Below are 26,237 nucleotides of genomic sequence, written 5' to 3'. Positions count from 1 at the left end.
CTTTTTGATATTTCTTTAATTGAGCATCACGATCTCACTGAGTGGCCAGATTGATCATTTATGGCACCCTCAATCAAACGTGCGCAAAAGCTGACTATACTACATTGGTGGGAATAAGCCTTTCAGTATATTTTATTTTCGTTTGGTTGTTGCAACATTTATCTGATCGTAATGTTGAACAACTATACGCGAAGAGGTCGTCTGGTTCGCTAGGTTGATGGAACTGTGAAGAGGATCGAGCATCGTGCGCATTCGTGGTTGATGAGCTTGACGGGTGAGTGACATTTTCACAGTCAGGTCGCGTGGAAAACAAGTGTCCCGTTGGTGAGTTGCGCGGTGTGAAATCATCTTTCGAAGTCTCGCCAGCAGCCACGGACCTCAATGGGAAATTATCATGAATGTTTGGCAAAAGACCAAAGGGTGAATGCGTTCAACGGTTTTGTACGGATGAATCTTGAATTTCGAAGAATTGATGTTTTTGTGACAATCGCTTTCTTGTTTATTTTACTAATGCTCGCCCGCTCACGCTCCTCTCCCCTTGGGCTATCTGAGCTCCGCGCCTTTTCGTACCAATCAATCGGAGCAGTAACGAAAACCTACCTTGCAGGGTTATTGCTTGGCATTCTTGCAATATACCCTGCCCGCTGTATCCTACCGGATTTCACCATCTTCTAGATATACACAGATAAAAATAATAAGATGTACCCGTCATGTAAACCTCATTTTAGACATGTAAACTTAGTATTATGATGGTTTACATAATATACATATCATGTAAATTTGTGTTATATGTCATGCAAACACTCAGAGTCACGCTTTGTAATGGGAGTTTACATGAGTTGTTTTTACTTTTACATTATATGTCATGTAAACTTCTATGATATCCCACGCTCCAATTATGTGCATCATATGTCATAGAATTTTACACTCTTCTGTGGATCTGTGTAGGTTCGCCGTAGAGTATAGTATGCTCATGGTTCATCCTTCTTACTTGCTTCCTCAACGCAGCTTTTCGTGTTCAGTTTCACCATGATACTGAACAAGTATACTTAATTTTTGACGCATTCACCAGCATTCCAAACTTTATCCCTTTGCATTATAGGCGGGTCTACAGTTCTGCCACCGTTCCAAATGTTCTGGCGATAATGTCCATGTCAGCCGCAAAGCACACAAATTACCGGATTTTGTGAAAATCGGACCCCGGCCGTTGAGGCCGGCTCGTCGCGTTACACCTTCCTGAGTGATAGTGAAGAGTAGGCATGAGAGTCCGTCACCTTATCGCAGTCCCCGGTGAGATTTGAATGAACTGAATAGTTCACCCGAAACTCTTATGCAGGTTGAGGTCCATTGATGCTTTCTTTAATCAGTCTTGTCGGCTTACCAGGAAAGCCGTTTTCGTCCATCAACACTGATGAGCCTCACGGAGCACTGATTACAATATAGTTATGTTGCAAAACCTAAATGAAATCATTGTTGTGCTGCAAAATGAAATGAAATGCTTTTCGGGACATCCAGGAGGTCTCAGGTGGATTCAGGCTGTTCTAAAGAGGTTCAAAGAGGCCTCACTGACGTTTCAGGAGGTCTCAGTGTCATGTCATGGGTTCTCAGGGGGTTCCTATCGAAATTCAAGGGAGCCTCAAGAGTATTTTATGGGGTCTCAGTTTCGTTTCAGGAGTTCCCAGGGAGTTCCAGGGGATCGCAGGGTCGTTTTAGGCGGTCTGAGGGGCGTTTGAAGGATTCTCAGAGGGTTTCAACTGGGACTCCAGGGGTCTCGGGGATGTTTCTGGGGTTCTCAGGGGATACCAGAGGGATTATAAGAGCGGTCCAGGGGCCATTCCAAGAGGTCCTTGGGGTATCTCAGAAGGACTCAGGGGCGTTACAGCGGTTCTCAGGAGGTTCCATAGGGAGCTCCAGGGGTTCCCAGAGTCATTTCAGGAACTTTCAGGGCATCTCAGGAGCGTTTCAGAGGTTCTCAGGGGGTTTGAAAGAGATCTCAAGAAGCCTCATGGCGCTTCAGAGGGACGAGGGGCATCTGAATTACCAAAGTTTGGTCTGCGAGGTTTATGAATACTAGATTATTGTACGCCAAATAAACCGTTACCTCAGCTTGGGAACCACTAAGATTTGTAACACCCCTTTATTGCAAGAATAGATCTTTCGGCTTTTGGGAAATTAGCATAACCCCAGATTGAAAACTTCTGAGCTTTACAATACCACCATAAAGCAATCACACTTTCTACTAGGAGTTTCGGTTCTTGCAAAATTAGCATAGCCCGTAATTCAAGCTTGGGAACCAATGAGCATTGCAACACCAATTTATTGTATTAAGTGCGCCTTGAGATGCAAAACACTCACTTCTTCTACTCGGACTTTCGGCTCTTGCGAAATTAGCATAGTCTGTGACCTCTGCCAGGGAACCACTGAACTTTGCAACGTCGCTATACTGTGATATATCGAAGACGGCTAATAACTAGACAGACAGCTTCCACTCTGTTTCAGGCAACATGGTCGAAACGCCCTCAACGATTCACAGGAACATTAAAGCATGATGGTGAGCGTGTACATGCAAATACGTACACGGAAATGGTAACGTCGCATGCACACTCATTTATGATGTTGTTCCCTGAAGTCATTCGTGGCGCTAGTGTGCTTGTAGCTCCCAAAGTATATGGAGCAAGAGGGTAGATGTCTGTCTTGATATTAGCCGTCTTCGGATAAATGCTTCATAAGACGCAGAATCTGAAAAGCTGTTTACTTACTATTGCACTTTCGGTACTTGAGAAATTAGCATGGCTCTGCTTGGGAATCACTGATTTGTGCACTTTATTGTAATACATGTAATGTACAAGCTTCTTGAGACGCATCATCCGAAAAAAAAATCTCACTCTCTCCTAGAACCAAATCTTGAGAAGTTCGCGTGGCCCATCACTCAAGATTAGGAATCACCAAGTTATGCAACACTTCTGGTAGTAGTGCTCCATGAGGCGGGAAATTTCACAAACAACTTCTATTATACATATGTATCACATGTAAGTTGATCCCGAATACCTAGAATCGCAATTTACGACTATGGAGCGTGAATTGGAGGAGCGCTATTTTGGAATTAGTGCGTAAATTGAGTTGGCGCATATGAAGTGAGCGAGTGGTTTTGCTGGCGAATGGCATCTTTAACTTTTCTAAGCATGGGAGTTGGATAATTTCCGTCATCTGCAGCATTGACGTAAAATTTTCCTCTGTTGGCTTGGTCTCCCGTACCTACGTTATTCACGTCATTCGGGTGCGCATCGAAGTGCTGCTCCGATCCTTTCAATCACCTCACAGCCCTACGCCAGTATGCTCCTAACTTTATGCCTGCAGATTTCGACTCGCGGTACGAAGCCGTTGCCGGATGTGTTGAACTTCTGGTAGAACTCGCGTATTTTTTGGAAACATGAACGCGCAGGTAGAAAGGAGGAAATGTACACATCAGTAATCGGCTGAAACAGCTTGCACGCCGTTCGAATGATAATAACCAGCGATGCGTAAACTTTGCCGTGGTATGGTAGTCCGACGCACTTTTTCCCCCGCAAAAATGTCCATAAAACCATCTGGAGATCACCCGTCTATCAAATAGAAAACCAAATCCACCACGCTCTAATCGCCGGTACATTCTTCTCGGATATAACCACATACCGCAGTGCGAATATAGATTCGGATCACTCAAAACTTTCGACAGTGGCTCAACATTGATCGGCTGCATAACGTAGAAGTGGCTCAATACTACGTGCAGCAGTTAGTAGTGGCCCTACCAACGGAAGAGCAGCTTGGCGCAGCTACATTTGAAGATTGCTGGCTGCAACACTAGACTCCGAATTACAGAAACGGTTGGTACGACGACGAATGTGAACAGTTGACAAATGAGAAGAATGCAGCATGAGCGAGAATGTTACAACATTGTACAAGACCGAATGAGACACGTTACACGCGCAGAACAGGCAGATCTCAGTCTTTCGGAGGAAGAAATGCCAGCAGGAAAACGAGTGGAAGAGCTGTACCGCGCTAAGCACACACGAAAGTTCTACGAATACGGCTGAGCCGCTCGCGCAGAGACTTTGTGGCACAAGACGACACGTGCTGAGACAATCACGGAAATCCAGGTGGTCGAGAGATGGCGGCAGTAATATGATGAGCACCTCAATGAGACGTTGCAAGCACCGAAGATGGCGTGGTTATAGTTCTAGGAGTACGTGCGCAGGACGAAAGATTTCCAGCCCCTATCCTCCAAGAGACTGAAAAAATAATGGCAGGTTGAAAACAACATAGCCGCTGGAGCAGATCAACCAAGCGAGCTTATAAAATACGGTGGAGTGGAGAAGCACCCCAGCTAACACAAATTCTTATATGATGTTGAATAGGATGCTAAAGTGGAGGCCATATGCGTACATGCTTCCATTTAACCGCATGTAAAGAGTGCGTATATCGCCTCCACTTTTGCATCCTATTCAACATCATATACGATCATGTGTTGACTGGGACTGGTGAGGGCACTACACTGGGTCATTACCAAAATTTGGAAGGAGGAAGTATGGAATGGAGGAATGGATGGAAGGTATTGTGTGTCCCATCTTCAAAAAAAAAAGCGAAAAACTGGATTGCGGGAATTATCTAAATACAGAGCGCTGCCTACAAGAAGCTCTCTCAAATTTTATGCCGCCTTCTATCAGCGTCCACCGACTGCAAGAGAGTTCGTGGGCTGGATTCAAGGAAGAACGTGCTACAACGGACCAGATATGCGCCGTCCGCCAGGTGTTGCAGAAATGCCGCGAATACGACGTGCCCATACATCATTAAATCAGCGTTTAATACAACCGATCGAGACTAGCTTTGGTAGATTATGCACGAATATGGATTCCCGGATAAACTGATACGATTAACGACGAGTGATGTGCATAGTTTGAGTATCAGGGACAATTTCGAGTCCCTGAAATCTCGCAGAGGGTTACGGCAAGGTAATGGTCTTTCGTGCTTGCTGTTCAACATTGCGTTAGAGGGTGTAATAAGGAGAGCGGGGATAAACACGAGTGGGACGATTTTCACGAAGTCCGTTCAGCTGCTTGTTTTCGCTGATGATATTGATATTATAGCTCGTAAATTTGAGACGTTGGTGGAAACGTACATCCGACTAAAGAGTGAAGCCAGACGACTCTGATTAGTCATTAATGTGTCGAAGACAATGTACATGATGGCAAAGGGCTCCAGGGAGGAATCACCGCGCCCGCCACCCAGAATTTCTATTGACGGTGAGTCGTCCGACCGGTACAAGAAGACGTGGTGCGCTGCGAGTTAGCTGGGTCATTCAAGTGGAGGACGATTATCGGACCCTTCGCAGAGAAGGAGTCGAATGGAGACGATTCCTACGTACAACAAAGGACACTTATGCCTTATTCTTACCGGTAAGGTAAGTTAAAACCCCTAAAATTGCAACTCCAACGCGGAATTCAATCGATATAACGATATAATCAAAAAGCTGATAGCGATATAAAGTGAAAGAGAGTGAAAGTGAAGGGGACAGCGCAGATAAGCAAAGGAGCAGGAGGATGCGTTGATATAACAAAATATCAGAATAAAATAATCCAAGAGCAGTTCAATTTTGTGTTTGATACAATTGCTAAAATTTGTGTATTTTTCTCTTATGCACAAAAACACAAATAGGAAGCAGTCGATTTCATGCATCAGTTCTATTAACACGCATCATGAAACTCCTACATGGAACGGGTTTTAATTGATTTAACAAGTTGTTGTCATTTGATTTTCCATACATAATTTATAGGAATCGCATGCGCTGGACATGTTACATGTTCAGGCAAGCTAATACCCACGGCAAGCTCTTACCCGCGACTGACCAGTTTTTGCACACGCATCAATCCTCTCGAGTTGCTAGCCAGACTATGTGCAGCATAATCAACTCCGCTGGCTAACTTGGTTGAACTCTTTGAATCAACAGCTTTCAACTTCCTGCTGCTTAGGGTGAATTGAAACATTTCATGGAACAGAGTATAGGCAATGTAATCATATAGCCTCCCCCTTGAAGACATGCCATAGGCAAAAATGCGATGTCACATGCCACGTACCCCGGCAGTTGTACCTAGTATGTGATAAATGGACGTAAATTAAACGACCAAACCGATCGAATGCACTAGATTAGAAAGTGCTGAAATCGACTAGGTTTGGTATCGATTTGAGTCAGAGGTCAATTGATGTAATAGCTCGCTATGTCTACCATGTGTTGTGTACCTACGCCATAGATCAGTAGTTTGATGCAAAATCCGATAATTGAGAGTCTGCTTATCCTTACAATGTTTGGAAGATTGAGCCAATTAATGCTTTTTATGCATATCGCGTTCCACAATGAATTGGCTTGAAAAAATCCATTGCACTAAGCATTGACCAACTGTAACACGTACAACCCAAACCAAAAAGTTCATCGTGTGTTATAATTCAATATTTCAGCATATGTATCAAATGTATAGTGTGCCACCGGGAATAGATAAATTTACACCTGATTGGCGGACCCCACAAGCCATTGGCGGTGATCCAAATCGCATTGGGGAGGGTCTGCGCAATTTTCTCGCTCCAAGATTGAACCATTTGATTGGGTAAATGTAGGTCTACTACAGGGGCACCTATGCGAAAAAATGCCACGCGGAAAATGAGGCGGACCGAGATGTGTAGCATGGCAATATGTTGGGCAAGATAGGTACAGCATAATGCAGGGGGCTCTGACTGGCAGAAGGCGGATTCGACACTTGCTCCGTTGTCGCGCTACGCGCATATGCGCGGGGGCAACGTTGAACATAAATTTTGCATTTAGACTTACGCAACAGAACCTGTGACCACGATGGTAGGAAAAATATCTACATGCATGAAGGCTTATAGGGTTAAGAAGCGGGTTGGTCCCATGCTAAAACCTCGATGGTAATGGGAAATCCAAGCGGCTATACCTGCATTCACCTGGCGTCAAACTATTCCAGAACAAGCATCCATATGCTGCCTAATTTATGTTAGGTAGATGTAAAGATTATTGGCAATGGAACAGGTGAATGTGGTATGCGAGATCAATCAATGAAATTTAGGTATTTCTTGTCCACTGTTGGATAGAGTTAGATCACTACATCTAGATCGGTAAGACAAAATTAATGGTCGGCTTTGTACGCTCACGTCATTTTTTTTAATCTGGTTTACGCTGGCTATAACTTATTAACCCAAGAGCGGTCGCGTTGTGTACTGAGTACACTCACCTTGAAAAAATGCTTGTAGTACTCAGCGTGAGCGTAGTGTCACTGAAGGTGGTCGAAGACACGACAGCTCGAAAGTTAAATTTGAGTTCAATTGGTTATAGAGAACACCTCTTAAAAAAAGAACAAAGCATAGTTTATCCATCTGTACATGAGTTCATTAAAACCATAATTATCAGAACTGATTATTTATTAATCTTTAGCACAACCGGAAAATTATTGTACCGGGGTCATTCGCGGATTAAATGTAATACAAATACAAATGCTCCAAGTCTTCTGTATCTATGCCGCAAAAGCGACATACATCATCTTAAAGTTTTCCAATTAGCTTCAGATGATACCGGCTCGGACAATGACCTGTTAGAAGGCCAGTAAAAGAACTGAGATATTTTTTTTTAGAAAGTTCTAGAATTATACAAGTGCTTGAAACGTCCGGCTTTATGAAACGTTTCAACTGCCTCGCAATAGTGGCGTTTTCCCAGTTGGATTTTATATTCTCATGTTCCCATGTTTTAAACTCCATTCTGAAAAAACAACCAGACACACCACAAAATGGTTCAGGCCCTATGAATTGATGAGATCCAAGTTTTGCCAACATATCGGCTTGTTCATTTCCTTCAATTCCACAGTGCCCTGGAACCCAAAATAGCTTTACCTGATTACGGCAAGTTAACCGTTGAAGTGACTAAATACATTTCCAAACATGTTTAGAAGTATATGTTGCTGATTTCAAAACATTTCTAGCTGCTTGGCTATCAGACATCATGCAAATTGTTGAGTGTCTGTAGTTTCTGCGTAAGCAAATATTACTGCATTCTAAAATCGCCTGGATTTCAATTTGAAAAACTGTAGGCCATTTGCCCATAGAAATCGATATGTTGATCCCGGGGCCAGTCACTCCTGTGCCTACTTGGTCGTTCAATTTCGATCCATCAATATAAAAGACGATTGATTCTAGGTGGCCCAGAACTCACCATTTGTCCACAGATTTCACCCAGGATTAATCACTTCAAAAGAGCGTTCAAAATTGTATCTTTTGCTCATCCAATCACTATTATTTACGATTAGAGAGCCGTTACTAATTGTTTTCAGAACACTGAGATGCCCTCTCAGGTCACCATCAAGGAGTTGTGTAGTGCTTTTGAGCTTCAATGCACTCTTTACAGTGGCGTTTCATTTATTTTTTATTTTTGAAGTTTATCTAACTTTAAGTATAAATTTGTTAAATAAAATTATGTCACGTACCGTAAAATGCGGTGTTAATGGACGGAAAAAATTTCATCCTCATTAATTCATGGGTTCTACTTCTTAAAACTTTCAGGAAAAGCAGTCCGATCATTGTCTTGCTGCCTGCTACGCATGTAGATTACAAAACTTGACGATTTTTTGGAGAAATTTGTGGGACACGAGTTGCCATCCCTAACAGACATGATCCACCCACATCAATCCGAACATACTTCGGATCCCGAAGCATCACAGCCGACTGGGCAGCCGATGGAGTCGACGAAGCGACAGACCATCAATCGTCCTCTTTCGTTCACTGACTGCCACCACGTGCGGACGTACGGGTAAGTTCTCCCGCTCGAGCAATCAATTCGGCGGACTCATTCGGACGGCCAATTCGGCCGGCATGTTCAGCCGGCCAATTTGGCTGGATGTTTCTGCCGGAGCAAATAACGGAATTTCACATTGGCGATCCTGCCAGGTTTGTCATAAAAATGGCAAACAAAGCAGGAACTTGAAACGATTAATATTGCAAAGCGGATTGAGACTACCGTATCAAATGCCGAGAGTGGATAGGGATATCTACAAAATAAAATGGAATGAGACGCTTGAAACAGAAATGAGGTTAGGAATCTATTTACGACGAAAATTTATGAACGGATTGAGACTACCGTATCGAGATGCTGGAGTGGAAAGGGATATCCACTGAGGACAAATGCAGTGACATGAAAAAAATTGGTTTCACGACGAAAAGTGTTGAACGGATTGAGACTACCGTATCGAGATGCTGGAGTGGAAAGGGATATCCGCTGAGAACAAATGCAGTGGCATGAGGGAAAAATATTTTTCACGACAAAAAAAAGTTTGAACGGATTGAGACAACCGTATGGAGTTTTATAGTGGAAAGGGATATCCACTGAGAGCTAACGCATATTATTTTTCATTTGAATAGCATGAGGTGCTACGACGAAAACTTTTGAACGGATAGAGACAACTGTTCAAAAGAAACACTGCTTAGTTGAAAATCTCACATTGTTAGGTCAGCTAGTGATTGAACAATTTTTTATGGTTCAATTAGAGGTTATATAATCCAGCTAGTTATATTAAGTAGTAAATTTTGATAGTCGGGATACACAACGAACCACCACGCATGTTAATCACTGATAGTGTTGGACTAACATCGATGTTTTACTCCCGCAGATACTACTGTTGAAAATGTCAACCCACGGGAAATATGTGCGAGCTCCGGCTGAGAAGCTGGGTACATTGGAAGAATCAATTCCCGAAAATTCATTCTTCTCAGATGAATTGTTCTCTCCTGGACTTGGCGCTATCGAAATAGTCGAGACCAACGATACGGAGTTCGTGGAAACGACAGATATCCCTGGAGAAGAAGTGACAATCAGGGCGCGGAGGCTGAAACATGCCGCATTTCGTCGTTCCCGCGTTTTCGTAATTTTCTTTGTGTTTTCTTTCGTACTTGAGTGGAACACTGATGGAAGAGTGAACGGTCGTCGGTCGTCAGTGACAATCAGGGCGCGGAGGCTGAAACATGCCGCATTTCGTCGTTCCCGCGTTTTCGTAATTTTCTTTGTGTTTTCGTTCGTACTTGAGTGGAACACTGATGGAAGAGTGAACGGTCAGGATTACCCGGCTGGTCAGGATTACCCGGTGAGTTCGTTCCTTATTACTTTTTTTATTTTGAACATGACATATATGGGGATTTCGGAGGGGTAGCCTAAGGAAGTTAAATGAACTGGTTTCCGGGCAAATGTTCGTGGGGTGGCCATACTTTGTCACGAGATAACAATTATGTTGTTTTCCGAAGGTCTCCAGTGAATTTAGCTTACCCTGCTACAACAAACCATCAGGTAGATCATTCCGTTCCGGTATGACTCTGCAGCCATAGGTAATCCTTGCGCTGATGGTGGGTACACAATCATCATCATCATCATCATCACGACAGATATCCCTGGAGAAGATGACGATCTACCAGACAGCGCCTCCGAGACCGGGAATGGAACTGACGAAACACCACCTGCAGAAGCAGCTAACGGAAACATGCACGAAAGAGTTGCCAACCTCGAAAAGGTAATCGCACACCTCGCACGAACGTTGGAATCATCCAAAGAACCTACCAAATCGCCCACCGAGCAAGGCGCAAGGATGGAAAACCTCCCGGTGGCCGAGAAAGGTTGGGGAGCCACTGACGGAAACAACGTGATGGACCGCGCTAGCTCAGGATCAGCTACAGCTTTACGGTTGGATCAGATCCCACCATTCCCTAAGGATGTCCCAGCTAACAAGCTGTGGGAAGCCTGGCAACGGTTCATCGAAAACTTTGAGTTGGCAGTATCGTTAACCAGCGCTTCCGACCCCGTTAGTCGGGCTAAGCTACTCTTCCTTGCCATGGGACCGGATTTGCAAGGCATCGTTAGAGCTGCCAAGCTACGGCCAAATCTCGACAACTCTGGTTGCTATACCAGATTTGTAAGCAACGTGGACACGCACTTGAAGTCGATGACCGACACGTCATCTGAACACGAGGCTTTCATTGCGATGTACCAGATGAAAGGTGAGTCTGTCGTTACCTTTCATTCTAGACTCACAGAAAAGGTAAGGTTATGTGGATACAGCCCAGATGACCAAGACCGCTTCGTTCGAACGCAGCTGCTCAAAGGCATGCGCAACAGAGAGTTGGCCAAAACGGCTCGTACGTTTGGGTACGACATTAATTACATTGTGCAATCCGCATACGAGACAGATAACAGACCGGACGACAATCACGAACAAGCTGCCTATGCCGTAGCCCATCGAGATAACGAGGAAAGGCGCTACGAAAAAAACGTTCCGAAGGCGCAAAGTCGTGTAGGATCGATGGGACCCGACCAGAAATCGGCAAGATATGGTCAGGGTCGGCGTTCACGATGCTCGAGATGTAACCGGCTTTCTCATTCGGGAAACCCATGTCCAGCCGTCAACAAGAGGTGCAATAGTTGTGGAACCGTTGGGCATTTTGCGGCAGCTTGCCGTAAAAGACGCGTCAACCAAGTACAAGAAAGCCAGAACGAGAAGAGGAAGCGGCTCGATTCGACGGATTGGAACAAAGATGAAATTGCTCAGCAGGTACGATGAATTACTAAAAGGCCTCAATGAATAAATCAAATGACTCAAATCGACGAACATATACATAACATCCGAAACTCATGTATTTTTCAGGGTATTAACGCTATCACGATCGAAGACGTCCTAGTTGATTGCCGGGTAGGGTCGTCAAGTCCTATCTCCTTCCTAATTGATTCCGGATCCGACGCGAACATAGTAGGGGGATCGGACTGGGCAAAGCTATGCGCACAGTCACGCAAGGGTCTTGTAAATCTCGTGTCGTTGACTCTCCCAGAAAACCAAGAAATTCGAGCATACGCTGTTAAGACTCCAATGACAGTTCGTCATGCTTTTCGAGCTGAAATCGAAGTAGTTGGAGCTACGAAACCAATTGTCTCGGCTGAATTCCTAGTGGTTGAAGAGGGCCGCAGATCCCTTCTCGGAAGATCTACAGCAAACGAGATGCGCCTATTAGAAGTCGGATTGGGAGTCTATAATTGCGATGAGTCAAGCCCTAATGAGATGTTCCCGAAAATGCCAGGTATCAAGGTCAAATTTAGCGTGGACAAATCCATTCCGCCGGAGAAAAACGCGTATTATAATGTGCCGGCCGCGTACCGAGAAGGGGCGAGGCAACGCTTGGAGGAAATGGAGGCCCTTGGTATCATAGAGCGAGTCAATACCGCTCCAGAGTGGATCAGTGGTATGTCGGCCGTGCCGAAAGGCAAAAACGACTTCCGTCTGGTGGTGAATATGCGTTCACCAAATAAAGCCATTAAGCGTGAGTATTTCCGGCTCCCATTGTTGGATGAGATCAAGATCAAATTGCATGGGTCTCGTTTTTTTACGAAGCTGGACCTAAGTAATGCCTTCTACCACCTTGAGCTCGCTAGGGAATCACGGGATTTGACCACATTTCTCACGGAGAGTGGCATGTATCGATTCACTCGGTTGATGTTTGGCGTTAACTGTGCTCCCGAGATTTTCCAGCGGGAAATGAGTCGACTACTTGAGGGAGTTGAGAACGTTGTCGTCTATATAGATGATATTCTCATCTTCGCGGATACACTGGAAGCTCTACGCTCGACGACCGCAAAAGTCCTGAAAATCCTTAGAGACAACAATTTGACCCTGAACGTGGCTAAATGTGAGTACGAGAAAACCTACATGAAGTTCCTGGGACACGAACTCAACGAGAATGGATTCCACGTGGATGAGGCGAAGATCAAAGACGTCCGGAAATTTCGACAACCTACTACGGTATCCGAGCTCCGCAGTTTCCTGGGATTGGCATCGTTTCTAAGCTCCTACATAAAGAACTTTGCGGACATAACAAGCCCTCTCTGGGCCGTGTCCACAACTCAAACTTGGTCTTGGGGCCCTGACCAGGCGAAAGCGTTCGAGGCTGTGAAAGATCGAATCACCAACTGCACAACTACTTTGGGATATTTTTCTGAACATGACAAAACTATCCTCTATACAGACGCGTCTCCAGTAGCACTCGGTGCAGTCCTTGTGCAACAAAACGAACGCGAACCACCAAGGGTTATCAGCTTCGCTTCAAAATCCCTAACGCCAACAGAGCAAAAGTACGCTCAGAACCAGCGAGAAGCCTTAGGTGCAGTTTGGGCGGTGGAACATTTTTCTTTTTTCCTCCTTGGAAGGCATTTAACATTGCGAACTGATGCCGAAGGGGTCGCGTTCATCTTGAAGAGAACCCGAGAAAGCTCGAAGCGTGCTCTCACTAGAGCCGACGGTTGGGCACTCAGGCTGAGCCCCTACGATTACGACGTCGAATTCGTCCGAGGTCGAGACAATATTGCAGACCCTTCGTCCCGGTTATACGTTGGCGTGGACGAACCTTTCGACGAATATCGGAGCCCGTGGGAAATTGGCTGTTTGGAGGTGAACGCTACGGGTTTTCTCACCGAACACGAAATCAGAGATGCGACAGCAACAGATCGAGAACTGTAAGGCGTAATAGATTCGCTTGAAACGGATAACTGGCCCCCTGAATTGAAAAAGTTCAAGTCTGTTGCTGATGATCTATCTGTCAACAATGGAATAGTTGTTAAAAACGGTTGTGCTGTAATCCCTGCATTGCTCCGTGAAAGAACACTTGATTTGGCACATAACGGTCATCCGATGGTTAACAAGCAGAAAAGCATCCTTAGAGAATGGGTATGGTGGCCAGGAATGGCCAGTGCAGCAGAAGAGTGGGTGAAGGCTTGTCGAATTTGTGCAACTAACGGCAGACCCGAAAGGCCAACACCAATGAAAAGGGTACCTGTGCCACAATCAGTGTGGGAAGCTATAGCCGTAGATTTTAACGGACCCTACGTAAGATACGGAGGAATCTCAGTGTTGGTGATCATAGACTACCGATCCAGATACGTAATTGCCCGACCCGTGAAGTCTACCAGCTTCGACCATACCAAGCGAATTCTTGAGGAACTTTTCGAGAGAGAAGGGTTTCCCAAGAGTATCCGTTCTGACAATGGTCCTCCTTTCAATAGCGAAGATTATTCAAGCTACTGTATGGAAAGAGGCATACAGACCATCTTCTCGACACCGCTCTTCCCGCAGCAAAACGGGTTAGTGGAGAACTCCATGAAACTAATTAATCGAGCAATGTCAGCAGCGATCAGCCTAAACACCAGCTTTAACGATGAACTGCAGGCAGCGGTAAATGCTCATAATGCGGCTGTTCACACTGTGACTGGAGTTCCACCCGAAGAGGTATTCCTAGGGAGGAAAATCAAACGCCACTTACCGCTCTTGCTGCACAAGAAAGCGTATTTCAATGACGACGCGTTGAACTTGAAGGACGAAGAAGCAAAGCTGCGTGGAAAGGAACGGGAAGATGCGAGGAGAGGTGCGCGGGAGTGCAGCGTCAAACCAGGTGACACGGTTATCGTCGAACGGTCGAGTCGAAGCAAAGGAGAAACAAGATTTGCCCCTCAAAAGTATACAGTTCTACAGGAAAACAACGGAAATCTGGTGCTGAGTAACGACGAAGGTCAGACACTGAAACGACACGTTACACAAACCAAAAAGGTTTCCAATTGGCGTGAAGAGATTCCGAAGACTGACCAGACCGGTGAGACCTCCAAACGCCCCACCCGTGAAAAAAGAGCTCCTGCATACTTGCAGAATTACGTTCAACATCTAGGGGAATAGTATTTTGTATAAGATTGGAACCGACATAAAGATTTTCTTGAACTTGAATTGAATAAATAACGAATCAACAACATATGTAACTATCGTACAAATAGGCGTTATGCGTTTAAAACTTATTTACTTTGACTTACCTGCACTGGGCTTTAGTTCCTGGTAGATTGGCTCATTTGTGTTCTGCTTATAATCCCCCAGAAACCATGGGCAGCAAATATAGCCCTCGCCTAACTGATGACATCACAGATTCCGATGTAGCGGGCAACGTCGGTCATCATGATATCCAAAGATTACTTACTGGATTATCTTGGGCCCAGTCTAAATCAAATCCGATCGATTTCCACTTCAAGATGCATTCCAATAAGAATGATTTGGCTTTCAACCTGCAAGCATAACAGTAATTATGAATATTTGCCCTTGAAATTTGTCGCTACAAAAATCACTGATAAATAAGTAAAACAACTGGCTTACCTCAACAAATCCCAAATATTAGTTATTGCCGACTTCGGATGAAGCTCCGTAGATAGATGCTGGATCAATATTCACTATTTCTGCTCCTAATATCGTTATTAAACTTCGATCGCGTGAGATTGAATGTGCTGATACTGACGAAATTAAAGCTTGTTTATTTTGATTTCCTAGAGCAAATTTGCTGTTCAGAAAGTGATATATCATAAACGTCACTACTGAGCCCAATGCAAAATAAATGGTTGACAGAGTGCCCCACAGTAAATCCAACGAGTAGAAAATTAGCATTGGGAGCTGCACGAAAAATCCAAACTATCTAATTTTTGGGTCGATTTTACTCAAAAATGGCATGCAGCCAAATTTTTTCGATTTATTTAAATATGTTTTTAAAAGGGAGGAGAGGGTGGATGTGGGACACGAGTTGCCATCCCTAACAGACATGATCCACCCACATCAATCCGAACATACTTCGGATCCCGAAGCATCACAGCCGACTGGGCAGCCGATGGAGTCGACGAAGCGACAGACCATCAATCGTCCTCTTTCGTTCACTGACTGCCACCACGTGCGGACGTACGGGTAAGTTCTCCCGCTCGAGCAATCAATTCGGCGGACTCATTCGGACGGCCAATTCGGCCGGCATGTTCAGCCGGCCAATTTGGCTGGATGTTTCTGCCGGAGCAAATAACGGAATTTCACAAAATTGAAAATATTTTACAAAATGTGCGAATTTTCGAAAAATATATTAAAATTCGGTGTTAAGGAATTTAAGGGAATGAATGAAAAAGTTCTTATATTTCAAAGAAAGATAAAAATTGATTGATTGCAAACAGTGATTGTAATATTTCTTGAACATCACCGGAAAAGATTGTCATAGTCCTGAAGGTGCAGGGACCATTTTTTTGTCATCTACCTTTGTATATGAGTATTTTTTTAATGCCTCGAAATCTGAAAAAAAATCGTCAATTGTAGCTGAGTAACTTCAAACATATTATTCACAGCTACTACTTAGAGTAACCAAATTGAATAGTTCAGGCTGACCAACAGGTTGTAAACTATGGATGTGTATTTACAGTTTTTTGATCACTTAAAAACTCATTTATATTGAAATGTTTTATATGCAAGAATCATTAGATGGCCCAGGGTGTAAACTGTGTTTTCAATGCTGATATTTCTACCCTGGAGCATTGCTAATAGGTCGTATTTTAGATTCTGGGATATTGTAGCTACCATGAGTCATCTTCATAAATATTTTCTTTTGCAAGAGTTAGTGGCAGTTTGGTTTACATAATAAATGGAATAAGTGAACATATTCCACATTTTCAAAAAGCTGTCACGTTTTAACGCTAATCATTAATAATATTTAACAGATGGAAAATCTATTTTAAAAAATACGCCTTTGTCAAAACATAACAAAATACCTAAAGAACACAAACTATTGTAAAGAGGGGACTACTGCGACATTGGGTAATACATATTTGACCAATTTTTCAATTATATGTGTCAATCTAACACTTGTTTCTAAAGATCTATATTATTAATTGAATTTCTCATCCATAGCAACTATTGGGATGTCTATGACCCAAAATGAAATCCGTAATACGTCATATTAAATGTTAGTAAATGTTATATGATGAATCAATCGTCTCAAAACTTCATGATACAAATAAAAAAGTTATATGTGAAATTTAATCCTCTAACACTCCACCAGTTTATGAAACTAGACTTTTTTCACAAAAAATGTCGGTGTTCGAAAACTACCTTGGTTACATAAAATATTTTACCCTAGTTTCGTTTGAAATGAGTTGTAGAACACCTTACGATTACTCACACAGTTTTCCTAATAATATTTCTGACGTCACAAATGAATGTTTCAATGGAAGCGAAAATAAGAAAAAGCAATGCCGTTCTATTTTTAATGTCTAGTGTCCAGTACAGAACGTATTTTCATGAGTGGTAATCCTTATAGTATGCCTTTATTTCCAACACACAGTTGAAGCGAATTTTGAATTAGTAAACCAATTTGTATATGGTTTGGCGACTTTTCAAAGAAGTGTGTGAAGATGGATCCCTTAACACCCCATGGGTTCTTAACACCCCATTTTACGGTAGTTTCATAAAGATGTATCGGTACTGGTTTTGCAGAAATTCTTTTGCCTATATTTGAATTGCAAACATATCGCACCTGTATTTAGTCACATTATCACATTATCAATAAAAAAATAAAATTAGGCCACATCAATTGCTTAAGGACAAGCTCGTTAAAATCTCAAGATGGCCGGCCATAACACACAAACTCTCGAATTTGAACTCACAAATCTCATAAAAATAAAAAATAAATTATTCTTAAGCCGTTAGTACACACAGGGTCAAATATTGACCCATAAAGAAACTAATGCTCAAATATCTTGTTTGACTCGATCGATGTTCATCGATCAGATGTTCACAACTAACAATGATAGCTAAATAACAGTTTATTCAACCAAAATTTCAAAACTGGCTTATTCATCTATTGTACAGCAACAATGTTTATTGGATTGTTTCTAGTTTACTTGTCAAATATTTCACCCTGTGTACTGCAGGCCTTAGAAGCTAACTTCTTGAGATTTGTGCATTTGAAGTTCTTAAAGTTAATTGCAGACCATTCCCTCCCCCATCATTCAACGTCTTGACTACTATGAGGACACCAATGTGCTATTCGTTGAGTTGAGAAATAATCTTTTGCAAAATAGCCTTTCTTCAAACATCGGATCGCTTTGTGGTCTTCAAACTAAAGTTTTATTTCAATCTGTTCTAGGGGGTAAGTGAATCCACTCATTTTTAGAGATAATTATGTTGCTCCGCCAGATTTTGATTGTGAGATCAACTTTTCCCATGTGAAATTGAAAACATCGGCAATAAAATGACACTTATAAGTATGCGATCTACGAATTACTCCGTTATCACGTGACGCACACAGCAAATAATTTTGTTATTTCCAGGCGCGTAATTTCTGGCGATGTATCCATTTCCGAACGTAATCTCACTCGGATACATCGATTTCCAACAATTATCACACTCACCATGTGCACCGTAGTTGGCACCGGAAAGTGTCAACAAACCCATTTCAGCAGATACCTAGAAACAGTAGCATATTTATCACCCATCTTCTAACTCGGTGATATAGCCGAGAGGTAAGGGACATGCCTCACAATCAACGGATCTGTGTACGAATCCATACCAATATTTTACTTATAGGGTAGAAGCTTCAGTTTTGGCCAGCCCGGAGTTTTGGCCATAGTGCGGTATTCAGCCTGTTACGATCAAAATCGGCATAAATTTATTTTTTACTATTAGATTCTAATATAATATGATGATTACAGCTGTGAAAACCATACATTTTGATTAAAAACTGGAAGAAAAAAATAATTTTCCTTAAAAAATCAGCTCCCATATATCTATTTTGGCCAGGGTGCTTCTAATTTGGCCACTCCCATAAGAAATACACGTGATTGGCCAAAATAGAAACCAAAGCTGAGAATATGGCCAAAACTGCGGCAATGCTTCTATTATGGCCAGTGGCACTTTTAATACAAAAATCAAGTATTAGCTTGATTTCTGCATTTTTCTAATAAAGTATAGATCGAAACCTTTCATTTAACACATTGGTAGTTTTCATTAGATTATTGGTTATTTTTATAAAAATGATTTCCCTTAGACTGGCCAAAACCGGTGCCCGCACCCTATATGAATCATCAATCGTTCCGGTTCTAGCGATTGCTAGACTCACTTTGAAGCTACGGCGGCTAATTTGCTGTGTGAGAAGGATGTAATTTGTACATCACTTTTACGACGCGACTGATGTGCAGCGAAAGTGATGTGATATCACAAGAATTTTTTTGCTGTGCACCATCCTAAGCTCTATTTCTCATCGGTTATATCTCTGTCGGGGCGGACGGCAAAAAGTGAGAATCTTCATAGAAATGACTTAAATATGGCTCTTAAGAACTCTTTCTTTCGACATATTTATTACATAAAAAAAACTATTCAATGTTTATCGATCATGAGCAGTTTTTTTACTTTGCCTATAGGTATATATGTATACCTACACACAAAATCATGTAATTTTGTGTCATTTTATGTCGACATATTGAAGCGAGTCGAATTAGCATAAAGCAAATCGCACAAATTCGTAGATGGTACAGTCCTAGTTCGCTTTTGAGAGAATTGTCTCCTTCGCGTTCGATAACAAAGTACAGAGATTTGGGGCACAGTGCCCCCTCCTCCCCTGGCCATCCCCTATTTACGCCAATGCCAGTGGAGAATTTTCCGTTTGACGAAAAGTTTTCCCCGACAGGTGCGGAAATCGAACCCACACTCCGAGTCTTACGAAACGTCTAGATGACTGACGCCTCTAGGCACACGGCCACGAAGCCCACAAACTCCATAAACTCCCATAACATTCGCGAATTGTCCGGAAATCAATTTACAAACACGATTCTATACCATCACTCGGGAATGGCCAAATGGCCAAATGGCCATTACCTGGAATTCAATTTACCGGAAACCATTTACCGGAATGTACTATTTACCGGAAATGTATTAACTGAAAAGTGCATGTCCAGAAAAAATAAAATGATGGTGAGAACTCTGCTCCTATGTATACCATATGGTCTACATCCAGTCATGTACATATTGAGGGATTTGCACAAAAGTGCACGCGGCCTATCGCTTCCGAAAGGTACAGCCGCGGTTTTCACTCCCTGTTTACTTCATCCTTATGGGAAATAACATTGCGGCGTTTCCTACGGTGCGGCTGTTCCTTTCGAAAACGATAGACCGCGTGAACTTTTGTGCAAAGCCCCTTTTTGAAACATTTCAACGGCCGCGCGGTGTTTACGTTTCAAGAAATCTGACAATACATACACACCAAATTTTTGGAAACGCTTCCAGCACAAAAAAAATCAGCAAAATAAATTGCTGAATTTCAGCAAAATTTTTGCTGAATTTCAGCACAACGTTGCTGATCAACTGTCAAAATTGCTGGATGGTTCAGCAAGTTGAAAAATAATTGCTGATATTCAGTAAAATCGTATTGCTGAATGAAATCAGCACAAAAAAAATCAGCAAAGTTTGCTGAATACCAGTAAACAAAATTTGCAGTGTAGTTACTCCTTCTGAATGCCAATGCAGGCAGGTAGTTAACACATACTTGAAGCGATTGGTACGGTATGTCCACGCATCCCTCCTTCCCTGTATATTCTAGAATTGCTTCGACGGAAAACAGTCATTAAAACTCCAGACAATTCGATGCTGAGACTAGATTAGATTAGGATCCACCCTAACTGCTGTCAAAACGTGTGTTTGTCCGATCTAGTCGGATCCGGATCAGCCCCAGATCCGACTCAAAAATGACGAGGATCACTTTGACGAATTTTTTGTGATCTTTGCCGAATGAAGTCCATCTGTAGAATTGGATGTAAACAACTATCCAAAACAAAACCTCAAAATAAATATGTCTATCTTTACAAGGGTCGGCGTCGGTGGTGTAGTGGTAAGCGTGGTTGCCTCTCACCCCAGTCGGTCGGGGTTCAATTCCCGTCGACGCCGATGGGATTTTCTGAGACATAAAATCCGTGATCACGCCTTCCCTCGGATAGGAAGTAAAGCCGTAGGTCCCGGCCCATGTGTTGATGGGTTCGATATGTAGGGTCCTCAGGTGTGGTGGCTGTCTCCCTGGGGCGTCGGGATTTAAGGCTTAGCTCCTAGACCCAGCCGACGTAAAACACAACTGGCGCCGAACGGTGCTAGTTGTCCAGAAAAAAGAAGAAGAAGATCTTTACAAACAATTAAGAAGTTAAAACTTTTCTTTGTCGTGATGAACATGCGCATGGTGACCGTACACTTCGTAGTTGCTACTCCGTGATTGACCAGAGCTTGCGGAATTACACAGAGAATTGGGTTGTTTAGTGAATAAAATATTGCTATTTTCTATAGCCTAATCGAAAGAGCTCATTTTTCTGAGCATAATGTGATTTTATTGGATTCCAATACCTTTGTTTTGATGGTTAAATTAACAAAACAATTTAAATTTTTGTGGATAGAATGACAGTTCATTCGATAAAGTGACAGTTCGACCCGAACAAAAAAAATTCCCCATACAAACTTTAAATGCATTTTTAAAATAGTTCCCGGACTCCAAAAATTATGAAATTTAGGATTTCGAATATTTTTTGGGCGGAGAATCCGATTATGAAATAATCCGGATACCCCTAAAGAACCAAATTAATATATGGGGCTTAATCCTTCAGGACGTGCGCCATTGTAAAAAGTACAACACTACCGTGTTGCGTGATGCAGTTTCGGCTGCTTGATGGCGTGCATCCTGTAAGGTTAAGATAAGCATATCATCCCCAATGTACAAGTTCCGAGAACCCTAACTTAAATGGGTCAATAACAGCACCGACCACGTCCTTACGGTCATCCGGGGAGGGGAAGGAATGTAAGTTGAACATCAGTTGCTACCAGGGATGGAAAATGTCAATTCGATATTTGCTAATTTCATTGCACTTAGTTGGAAATGTTAATCAGCGACAATATTGATTATCCATAACTAATCAGCCTTATGGACTGGTCATACTTACGAACAGAAATTTACACCGAAAGTGCTGTAAATAGAAAAATTTCATGACATTTTTTCCATGAAATTCCGCGACATTTTCCATCCCTGGTTGCTAGTAGACGTTGTATATATTACTGGGCCCTCCACAGCTGTCAGGAAAGAGTATTTGTTATTTGGGAGGGATCAATAGTTACATAAATCAGGATTCACTTTGGTAAGCGATGCGATTTATGTAACCGTGAGCATACACAAAACACATATACACAGAATTGTGCCACCTCACGTTTTGGAAGAATGATGAGAACAAGGTAAATAAAATGACTTTCCTTGGGTGAGACCTTCAAAATTCTTAGAAGGAATTTACAGAATGTCTTATGAAACGAAGTATATAAAAGATTATGCCGAGAATTTGGGCCGACATTTGGAGTGCCGAACTTTATAGTGCTACTTTCATTTATGAAAAGTTCCGTGACCGACCGAGAATTGAACCACCATCAGAATGGTCATGCAATAGACCGACGCATTTGACATTGCGGCTATATGGTGCTGAAATGGAACGTAAATACCCTTGATTCGACCGAAAGTGATAGAAACAGACTAGCCACTCTAGTACGTACAAACCCATCTGATTTATTTATGTTGTATGTGCTTTTCCCACATTAAAACAGCATCATAATGAAAATCACTGTGAACTTGACATAGTTATCTAAGTGTTTGGTTGGAAACAAAAATAAGGACATATTGGTTGCCCCCAAGTGGAACCTGGGGCTCATAAAACAAATTTATGATAATCATAATCATAATAATGGTAGAAAGAGCTTTAGGAGCAAAAAATTGCACTCAATAGCAAAATTACTATTGTTGCTTGCGCGGGAACACCACCGTGGCCGGCCGGTTTTGCTCAGTGGAAGTAAAAGGAAGACAAAATAAAAAAGACAAAAAGCCAAACAGTTAAGCAAACATGCAGCAACTGCCTAGTGTGCGGTTGAACCGTTTTTGCGCTAAATAGATTACAGTCGTTTGGAGTTGGATGCTGGACTGAGCCAGTTGCGAGCTGCCATGTGGCAAGATAAAGAAACTATTAGGTAAATCATTGAGACAAAAGAAAATTGCTGCATAAGTGATGGGCATTTTATGGTTGTGCTTATTATATTACCTTTTGTTTCTAGCATGACGCTTCTAGGTCAGGCACAATAATTAGACATTAATGGCGTTGGACAATATTGGAACTCAAACTGCTGTGGTTTATAATACTATCATTTAGTTAGCCGGTCAAGTTATTAGAAAACAAAATGTATTAACAATACGTTATCGCGTTATAACTCATACAGAAAGGAACAAACTGTACAACTGAACTTACATTTATCAAAATCACAAACCACATATCAACTGAGATCAGGTACACGATTCTAATAGAAAATACATGCTCACTGAACCCGCCACAAAATCAACCCACTCGATCAGAACTCCTGAAACAGGTTCAGCTGTTTCAATACTTGTACCAGCTCTACAAGCATAGGGTACCCCATTTTGCCTATTGCTGCATTGTGCTGGCCTACATTTATTAATATCGAGAGATATGATCGCACGTCACCTGGCGGTCCATAAATATAAGCTGTTATAAACCGTCCCAGGCGGTCGCGAACGATGAAAACAAACTATTAGGAAACCCATAAAAAACTATTCCGTGAGCAGGTTTTCTACGCGATCTGTCGTAAAATGATCCACATTGGTGCAAAAAGATACGGAATGACATTAATGGGTATTGATTGGTCACCTTCAATGTATTTTTAGTTCCAGCAAGTGGAGAAATTAGACATTGCCAGACCATTGCAATAATGGTACCTAATAAAAAAGGAAATATAAAATAAGAATGTTACGAATCATTCAGTTTTTTTCTATTAAAATTAAGTTTAATGCATGATATGTTCGAACAAATCTGGGGATCCCAAAGGCACATAGGAAACGATCCTGCTTTATACGGTCATCGTTAACAGAGGAGACCAAGTAAATAACAAAATTGTCATAGATTTTCATAATGACGAATGTAATACTTGATTGAAAACCAAATGAAGGTAACTAAAAACTACTATTCTTATGCAACATAAATATAAGTATACATCCGTCGAAACTGCGACTATAGATGCCACTGTAGGTCCAAAGAACCCAATCCCAAAACAAACCAAAAAAAGTACCCCTTTGGCTACCGGTTGAAACCTCCGTATCTCGCCATTACGTGTTTTTTATACGTATATACATGAAACGAGAAAGGGAAATAACATAATCTACAGTCTAATAAATCGTAACCCTTGCAGCGATTTCTCATCGGAATAAATTACGCCAATTATGAACAGTTCGCTTTGGCTGCACGTGAGAACCTGCTGTGATTGAGAGTATTGATGTACAATTTGTTTTTGTTGGAAAATATCAAAACAGTGTGCATGCGTGCTCATAATAACAATAACAATATTATGATTCAATGGCAGGTCAAGAACAACTTCTTCGCATCAGGGTAATTTATTTTGTCGTTTGGGGGATTTTTCAAGACATTCTTAATGAATCCTTGGAGCAATTGCTGTAAGAAAAACGTCTTGAAGGAATATCTGAAGAAATTTTGGAAATTTCCTTAATAATCTCTTGTAGAATTTCCAAAGCAATCCTTGGAAAAAAAATCTCTAGAAAGCTTCTGAGAAAATTATGAAGGAGTTCTGAATTTCTGATTCTCAATGTATCCGTGATTTAAAAAACTATGGAGTATTTTTAAGAAAATTCATGGAAGATTTTTTTCAAAAAAATCTGAAGGAATCTTCATGAAAAATAAAACTGAAGAAATTCGTAGATGAATTTCTGAAACAATTTATTCAAGATTTTTTGAAAGCAATTCTTGAAGTATTGTCTAAAGAAGTCCATGCAATATTTTTGGAAGCTATCCGTGCAAGACCTTCTTAAGGAGTTATTGGAGGAATTTCTGGATGACATTTTAATGTTTAAAGGAATCCCTAGAAGATTAAATAAAATAATTTCTGGCTGAATTTCTTTAGGATTTCCTGGATGACTTTTTAAAATCAATCGAGGAGCTTCCAAAGAGGTCCCTGAACAAGTTTTCCACAAATTCCTGGGAGATTGTTTCAAGAACCCGTGAAAGATTTTTAAATTAATCCTAGGATGGATTTCAGCAAGGGTCCATGAAAGAATTATCGAAAAAGTAGTATGTAGCAATTTTTTTTTCCAAAGTAGTCCTTGGAGAAATTTGTAGTGAAATCTCTGGTGCAAAATCTGGAGGTATTTCTGAAGATATTATTAGTCAAATTCATAATAAAAGCCATGAAAGAATTGGTAAAGGAACTCCTAGGGCAGTTTCTATAGGAATCTTTGCAAAAAATTCCCGAATGAATCTCACATTTTTTTAAAGTGTCCCTGGAGGAATTTCTAAACAAATCCCAGGAAGATTTTCTGACAGAAATTCAGATTTCTAAAAAAAAAATATCACTGGAGGAATTTTCGAAGGCTTTCTTGGAAAAAAAAAATCTAGAAAAGTCACGACAAAATAGGGTTATTCTCTGAAAGATTTTGTAAGGAAATCCCTGGAGGAATTTTTACAGAAACTTATACTCAAATTTCATACACAACTCTTTGTGAAACATCTAAAGGAATCCCTAGTGGAATTTCTGGAGAAAATGGAAGTTGTTGTTGGAATTTCTAGTGAAATGTTTGGAACAATGTCCAAAGTAACCCCAGTACATTTTTAAAAACTTTTGATTTTTTTCTGAAAAACTCTAGAATAGTTTCTGAAGGCATCGCTGAAAGTTTTACTAAACTTTCTTCTTTCTTCTACAAAGAAATTTTTGAATAAATGTCTAAAGAATCTCTAAACGAATTATTGAAAGAATCCCTGGAGAAGTTTCTGCTAAAATTCATGGATATTTTTTTTGAAAAAAAAAATGGAGTAATTCCTGAAGTAAGTTATGCAAGATGCTTTGAATGAATTGTTTGTGGAATTTGTAGAATAGGAGAAATTTCTAAACAAATCTCTGAAGAAAATTTCTGAATTATTCAATGAAAGTTTTTTTTGAAAGAATCCGTGAGGGAATTTTTGGCCGAATACTCAGACAAATTTCCTAAAGATTTAGATGAAAAAATTTTAAAATTTTTTATAAGAATTTTTGAAGAAATTTTTGGTACATTTTCTAAAGGAATCTTCAATAGATGCTCCAAACGAATGCCTTGAGAAATTACTGAATAAATATTCAGAGAAATTTCTGAAGTAATCCCTGGACAAATAATAATCTCTGAAACGATTTGCGAAAAATCTTGGAGGAATTGGTGAAGCAATTCATGCCAGATTTCGTAAAGGAGTTCTTTGTGACACTTTTGGAGGAACACATGGAGGA

At 41.5% G+C, this 26,237-nt stretch overlaps 2 protein-coding genes across 7 annotated transcripts in view; one reads left to right on the top strand and one right to left on the bottom strand.

Moving 5' to 3' along the window:
• Positions 1 to 26,237, bottom strand: part of LOC109423237 (cadherin-99C-like) — a 414,770-nt gene that overhangs the window by 237,219 nt on the left and 151,314 nt on the right. The window lies entirely within an intron of this gene.
• LOC134290548 (uncharacterized) lies at positions 10,560 to 13,577 on the top strand. Its single transcript, XM_062857710.1, has 2 exons — positions 10,560 to 11,624; positions 11,718 to 13,577. Exons 1-2 carry the CDS (start codon positions 10,560 to 10,562, stop codon positions 13,575 to 13,577), a joined length of 2,925 nt encoding a protein of 974 aa, XP_062713694.1.

Source organism: Aedes albopictus, chromosome 1 (genome assembly GCF_035046485.1).
Source record: "Aedes albopictus strain Foshan chromosome 1, AalbF5, whole genome shotgun sequence".
NCBI classification, from domain to species: domain Eukaryota; kingdom Metazoa; phylum Arthropoda; class Insecta; order Diptera; family Culicidae; genus Aedes; species Aedes albopictus.
This window is presented reverse-complemented; position numbering and strand designations above follow the sequence as displayed.

Excerpts from the sequence above, each read along its gene's own strand:
- LOC134290548 (XM_062857710.1), top strand. The coding sequence starts at position 10,560 with ATGCACGAAAGAGTTGCCAACCTCGAAAAGGTAATCGCACACCTCGCA. Across the intron at positions 11,625-11,717 it reads AAGATGAAATTGCTCAGCAG|GGTATTAACGCTATCACGAT; the intron begins GTACGATGAATT and ends TGTATTTTTCAG.